We start from the raw sequence: 7,242 nt of genomic DNA on the forward strand, positions 1-7,242 counted from the left end.
GGGGAGAGCTGGGGAGTGCTGCTATGCCAGGTTTTCTCACATGGGCTTCAAGCATCGCTAAAGCCAGTTGGGCTGGACTTCAGGCTTTGCACCATTCTCATTTCCTTTCCGCGCCGGAACGCTCAAAAAAAAAATCTACCATTGACAGTGAAACACTAGCAGAGATTGTTAAAGCAATCTTGCTCTAGAAAACAGCTAAATCTACCACGCATAGTGATCTAACATGCAAGCTCCCCTCAAAAAGGTTATTTGACATACTTGACAAATTTTGTAATTCCTTGTCCCATTTCGTAAATGAATTTTGTGGAAAAATAAGGCAAGCTTTTAACGGTGTTGAGCTGTTTGATGAAGAAACTACACATTTACCAGACCCGTGATAGCGCTTTTATTTATTTACAAAAACGCCTACGAACCAAACAATACCCGAAAACATTTTAAGCATGAAATTGACAACATTCCCATTTCATTTGTTAAAAGAAACCATTGGAAGAAAAAGGAAAGCTAAGGTTCTCATTTCACTTGCAAAAAAGTGTAGAAACGAGCAGAATCGCTTGCTGTATACACAGGAGAGCAGTTATTAACTATTGAAGGCTGAACCACCGGTCCGAATCCACACAACAAAACGTCCTTTTTGATCTAAAAACAACAAACATTCCGAAAATGAACATGTGATGAAAACTTTCCGAGCTCCCATATTATACAGTCTACGCCTAAACATTTCAAGCTACATCAAAAACTCAGCGTATGCAGAAAATTGGCGAGGGCAAAACTGGCAGGCGATACAGCAGCCAACATCTATCTATCATCCTGGTGCCGCTTCTCCCTGTGCCTGCTCACCTCGCGGTGTCCGGCGTCTTCCCTTCTATGTCTATCAGCATCAGGGCTCCGCGCCCTGCGGTCACGCTCGTCTCTCCTGTGACGATCGCCCTTCCCACGGTCATCATCGCCCCTGTGGCGCCGGTCACCGTTGGGCTTATCATCCCTGTCGTATCGACCAGCTCCTGATCTCCGTTTGTAGTCTTCTTCACCGTCGTCCATGTTTCTGCTCCTGCTATGTTGCTTGCTGTAGTCACGGTCGTCGTGCCTAACAGAGCCTCGACCACCAGATCTGTCGTGACTGTGGTGGTCGTCTGGCCTCCGAACTCCTCGGCTCACAGTACTTTCTTTGCTTTGCCGGACTCCTTTCTGGTCGTTCTGACTTCTCTCCCTGCTGCTGTTCCTATCGCGGTCACCACGAGGCGGTAGCTGAGATCTCTGGTCATCTACTTTTTGAACCTTTCTTCGGTCAGTATTCCGACGAGCAGTATCATCCTCGAAGACGAAATCATAACTGCAACATGAGAGTAGATTGTCAGAGCATGTGACAACGCTGTAAAAACAATTGTCTAAGACAAGAGATGGAGAGTGACCTTCGACGGTTATTCCCGCCTCGCTGAGTGTTATCATCTTTCAGAACATAATTTGGGGCTTTAGGCTTCTGCTCACCATCCTGGTCACAGTCTCGGGCTATGTGATCTGGAGCACCACACTTGAAGCAACCATCTGCAATAAGAAATTACAAAGTCGCACATTATTCATTTTAGAGTTTCTAAAGGGTGCTTGAACAAGAAATAATAAAGATGAAGGGCACAATATCAGAATTGTAAACACACATTGTAAAGCCCAAGGAGAACTTGCCACACATTTCTGATTTTGACATGTGGGACCCAGGTGGCAGAAAAAGAATCTCGCGACACGGCAACAGGTGCAGCTATAAATCAAACATGTGACTGACACATGACAGCTTGCCTAACTTGGGGTCTGGCAAAAAAAAAAGTGCAGCTACTAATTGTTCATATCTCCAATTGTCTAACAATGTTTTGCAATACTTGACAATCCAATAGAAATTATGGTCACTAATAACATTTCCAAGCACTTCTCTGGGTACCTTCAGCATGCTCCAGAAATTTCTTCTAACGAATTTAAAAGGAGCCATTTAACATAGTATGAATGATGTCACATTTGGTTGCAAAGGAACTGTTACATCCTTGATATGTTCCAATTGCTTATGTAATTTTCCATAGGAATAAGAATTAGGTTCGCAGTAGAATTCAATTTCAGAAGTTCTCTTGAACGAATGCACATTTCCCTCCGAATGTCGACATAATCAGTTCTCATCTAACGCTGATGCGTTATAGTAACCATAGCCAGCTAACCATTAGAGCTTTGTTTACTCATAGAGAATCCATATTTCACGACAATAAAACAATATCATGAAGAAAAAATAACCCGCGGTCAGAATCTATACCTTTATTTCCATTCCGTTTACTTTGTCTGAACTGACCCCACAATTTTGAAACACTTTGGCTAAAATCAACATGGATCCTCCGATCATCAATCAGGCAGTTGTCCATCTGCAAGCATAGCATTGAGTAAGCAGTGTTCTCTATATAGTGCTATAGTAAGAAGTACCAATAATAAATGAAATTGTAGGGCATAAGTAAACATTGTAAGAGGACACTGAATTGTCAAAGCAGCAACAATGTTGTGACTTTCATTAGTGAAGAGTAGTTGACAGAGCACACGAGTGCACGAACGATAAGTAACAAAATGCAAATTAGTGGACAACTAAGATATAAGGAGCTTTGAGTATAATTACAGGAATCCAGGTTGGATGCTAACCTTGAAATATGCACGTTCGCATGCCTCCTTTTCCTCAAATTCTAACAAAAGATCATCAAGAGAAACTGTTAGCATTTTCTATTACAACGTTCATCTCGATGATTGATACAGGTAGAACAATAAGTGTCGTCTATATTAGTACACCACAATTGTAGCCTTTATACTATACCAAAACTGGACCTAGAGACAACAATTGTACCATCTAGAACCTTTTCTGCATCTAAGATTCCCATTTTATTATTTAAAATAGAAGCCATTACATTGAAGGTGCACAAGTAGCCAATATCTTTTGTGTTGATGATTTCCTATTTTCTTCACCAAGCATTCAGTTGTTGGGAATGAAGCAACATCACAGTTGCCTGTTCACGAATTTTGTTCGGAACCTTGATTCACAACAATATAACTACCTTGCTGAAGATAACCAGATGGAATGGTTGTAGGGAGATAGGTAGACAAAGGTTGGAGTCGGAGAACATAGATTTCTTCATACTTGGTTGATTATGAAATAGCATCTTTATATAGTGCATGCTGCAGGTAGCCCTTAAGCACACCCTAGCATGATGTGAAGTCCAAACATGTTGTCTCCTATAATCCTATACGTCCTTAATACAGTAGTGTTCCCTAAATGAGTCATGGTCTTCCTCTGCTGGGATCGCTGATGCTGCTAATCCACAAGAGATTTTGTCCAAATACCAGTCCCAAACTACACAATGCAATTGTATCCACGACTAGTAACATCAAACATGCATAAATCTCCCTCTGTTTGGACTCTCTGCTGCTGCTAATCCACAACACATGCATTTACTAGTTTGTTAGCAAACTACATTATGCAATTGTATCCATGCCTAGTAATGAAACTTAAACGTGCATACACCATCGACCATATCGTAGGCCTAAATGGCCAAACCTATGCAACTGCTCGATGAACAAACTGGAACCAAGATTCCCTACATAAATAAAACATGCTATTTCTATGCAATTGCTCCCTCACTGCATATCATCATGGTATAGAAGTTTAGAGGGAATAAGCATACCAATAAAAGCATAGCATAAACTATCCCCAGTCTTGAAGTCACGAATTATTTCAGCTCTGCAACCAAGGATGTGAAGTTAACAAGAGCATAAACAAGGAGATGCATGTGTTAGTTGAGGTTAAGAAAGGCACGCACGATGTCACACTTCCAAAACGCGAGAAGATTGTATATAAATCTTCATCCTGCAAAATGATCAAAGTAGCCAGAATTTTTTTTTGAAAAGCGATGGGCAGAAAGTAACAAGTTCAGTTAGGACATCCAAATAATTAGCAATTTAACCAGAATACTGTCAGAAGAAAATCTACATGTAAAGAGGCAGCACAAATGTAATTAATGTCAAGCTTTGGGCAAAGCAGGATGATAACATAAATAAAAGAAAGAACTAAATGAGCAGAATATTATGCAAACGGTTACAAACTAATACTAACCTGTGTCACTGGATTGAGTTTGCAAACAAATAAGACATTATCTGGTGGTTTGACCTCAGCATCTGGAATGTCTCCAACCTGAATACAACAGGTGTTTCATCACTCATAAACATGACATGGTAACTAGGAGTATTAACGAGTAAGGTGTTGGGTTTGATATGGCACCAGGACTTACACTCTCAAGGATCACTGCATTAGCATGTGCTTCTTTAGAGCGGATCAACTCCTCAAGCTGACCAGGATCCACTGTTTCATCTAGAGGGACCCAGCTATCCTCTAGGCGCTCTTCTGCAACCTGTGAATTTTCAAACCGGGAAGACAAAATATGGCATTGAGAACATAACCGTTTTTTATATGGTGGTGAAGGATGTGAATGAGACAGATGCATTCGTACTCAAGATCTTACTGAAATGAACACAAATGGCATAACTCGACTTACCTCATCACGCGGCTTTCCTAATGGAGAATTCTCAGGAATAAGTTCAGCAAGCTGAGGAGGATCATCAAAAGGATCATCCAAGATATATGTGTGTTTAATCCTGTCAATAAAAAAATTAGCGAACAGTCGGCAGGCAGAAAGAATGAAAGCAAGTTAATGCTAGAAAAGGAAAAGGTCTGTTTAGTGTGTGCCCAAAGGTAGCCCATGGAAACCAAGCCAAATTCTGCAGACCGAATTGGCAGCTCAGGTTTGGGAAACACTTGGCTCCAAAAATGAACTGGGGGATAAATAGAACATAACCTAAAATTTTAGCATCAAACCATATAGCAGATAAAATATTTTTAAGCAGCCACAGTTTGAGAAGGCTGACAAACTTTTGGCTCTCAAGGGCACAAAATCAAACAGCCCTGTTCTTTGGCAGATATGTCCTAACTATGCAATTTACCACAGGTCTGAAACAACATTCTACCTTATGTCCTTAAACGGTCTTCCTTTATCATCAACATATGCTTCATTTATCTTTGTCAGTGTGTCAAGACCTTCAGCAACTGTCCCAAAGACCTGCAATTGACAGAACAAAGTGATGAACTCACTGAAGAAATTATCAACCTCTCACCAGCCGGAAAAAAAAAACAGTGAACAAGGTTCTACTAACCGTGTGCTTGTCGTCAAGGTAGTCAACATCATCCCGCAATGTGATGTAGAACTAAAACAATCAAAAATAGATATTAAGAAGTTAAAAACAGGCAGACATATGTCCTCAAAAATTAAAAATCAGTACCGTTGTAATATTGTACCTGTGAGGCATTGCAATTCTCACCAGCACTTGCCATAGCAATAGTGCCAGTTTTCGAGTGCCTTAATTCTGGACGGATCTCATCATTGAAAAATCGAGCTTGATCACCATAAAGGTACCTGGAGAAAGAAGATTCAGCTTTCAGACATATCTTTGACAGTAGTAGACAGCCTAAATTCAAGTAAATGTCGAACACAAAAGACCAAATTATATGGTTCAGAGCTTAGTAACACACACGCGCGCGCACACACAGAAACATAAGTTGGGGGTAACACATATTGAGAATTCGGTAAAACAATGCTCACTTGTACACGGAATCACCACCACTGCCAGTTCCAGTAGGGTCCCCAGATTGTGCCAAGAAATCCTTCTCCACCTTGTGGAACAGACACCCGTTGTAATACTTCATTCTGTTTAAGTCAAAGCATAATGTAAAAGAATGAGTACCCTGATTACTAATAATCGACTCTCCATGAACTCCTGCCGTCCATTATGTGTGGTAAGAACAGCAGACACATCTATAATCACTGTAATTTGGAATCCTAAATCTACAGCAGGTTGGAAACAAGCCACTAGAAACAAACAAGAGCTACATCACACTAAGGCACACAAGGCCCAAGGCACAATCTCTATTCAGTTCTGATAATGTCACAGATAATTATGAATCAAACATAACAGCACTAAGCATCAGATGGCGACTAGAGCTCCGCTTGCTTGAAATGAGGTAAAATTAGACGCCAATCCGCTGATCCCCAATGCAGCTGACCTTACATAAGATGTTCACAGTATCACTAAGCAATCCGAAACAGCTCAGAGGAAGATTCGCAGAGCTACGGGGACACACAAGTCGCACCTACAGCTACAAGCAATCTCGAATCAATCCAGGCACGGCACAACGATAAATTACAGCTAAACTAGCAGCGAACTTGCCCGCTTAATCAGAGACGAAATCAATCAATTAGAAGCCGGCCGTGTCGCCCATACAGACCGAACGAAACCGCGCAGAGAACGAGCCCTAGGTACGGCTGCTTACTTGCAGAGCTTGAGGAAGTTCTTGGTGGTGAGGGGGCACAGGTCGGTGTGGAGATCCAGCTCGATGTCGCCCACGCTCGTGACCATCAGGACCGACATCTTGGCCCCTCGCCGGCGGCAAGCAAACCGCGGCTGCGGGTGCGGTGCGGGAGGGGGAGCGAGGAGGCGGCGAGGGTTCGGTGGCGCTGGGGATTGGAGAGGGGATTCGGGCGCCGGCGGAGCGCCGCCGAGGAGGGCACGCCGTGACAATCCCAACCCTAACTTTTTGGAAACAATCCCCGCCGAGGAGGGCTTGGGATGGAGAGGCAAAAAATCGAGAGGGTTTTCTGGAAAAGTACGTCACTGGGAGAACTGGAACGGAATCCAGCAGATCTGCGCCGTCCGGGATAGATCGGACGGCCGGGAATTTCTTTTGCTTTGGAAACATGACGGTTGGGAATTCAGAGAGCAAGTTTTTTTTTTTTGAAGGAAATTCAGAGCATCTCCGGCCATTGGCCCCCCAGGAGGGGCTAAAAATCGCCCCTGGGGGCGCGCCGGCGCTAACCCGCGCGCTGGGGACGTGTCGCCACCCAGTCGCGGCGCTCATGGTTTTTCGAAAAATATAAACACGGCACAAACACGACGTAAATTCATCGCAAACTTCGGCGAGTTCATTTAAACTTAAACATATTTTACAAAAAAAAGAAAAAAAACTACTAGAGGCCGCCACTCGCCGTCTGCCTTGCCGCTCCCCGCCGCACGCCGCACTCGCAGTTCTACATGCCGAGGAGGCTATAGAACCGCGTGTAGTCGCCGCCGCCGTCGGCGGCGGCGGCGGCGCCTGCGCCGCCGCCGTCCCTGCTGCATCCCTCC

General features: G+C 43.4%; 1 protein-coding gene across 1 annotated transcript; it reads right to left on the bottom strand.

Moving 5' to 3' along the window:
* Window positions 1-559: 559 nt before the first annotated feature.
* On the bottom strand, window positions 560-6,679 carry LOC119337447 (peptidyl-prolyl cis-trans isomerase CYP59-like). Its single transcript, XM_037609589.1, has 14 exons — window positions 6,392-6,679; window positions 5,664-5,768; window positions 5,360-5,477; window positions 5,218-5,268; window positions 5,032-5,123; window positions 4,563-4,662; window positions 4,299-4,418; window positions 4,124-4,201; window positions 3,831-3,877; window positions 3,696-3,751; window positions 2,662-2,702; window positions 2,288-2,393; window positions 1,410-1,542; window positions 560-1,330 (listed from the first exon to the last, which is right to left on the bottom strand). Exons 1-14 carry the CDS (start codon window positions 6,487-6,489, stop codon window positions 796-798), a joined length of 1,680 nt encoding a protein of 559 aa, XP_037465486.1. The 5' UTR covers window positions 6,490-6,679; the 3' UTR covers window positions 560-795.
* Between the last annotated feature and the right edge of the window lie 563 nt (window positions 6,680-7,242).

The sequence above is a fragment of the Triticum dicoccoides genome, chromosome 7B (genome assembly GCF_002162155.2).
Source record: "Triticum dicoccoides isolate Atlit2015 ecotype Zavitan chromosome 7B, WEW_v2.0, whole genome shotgun sequence".
Lineage (NCBI taxonomy): Eukaryota > Viridiplantae > Streptophyta > Magnoliopsida > Poales > Poaceae > Triticum > Triticum dicoccoides.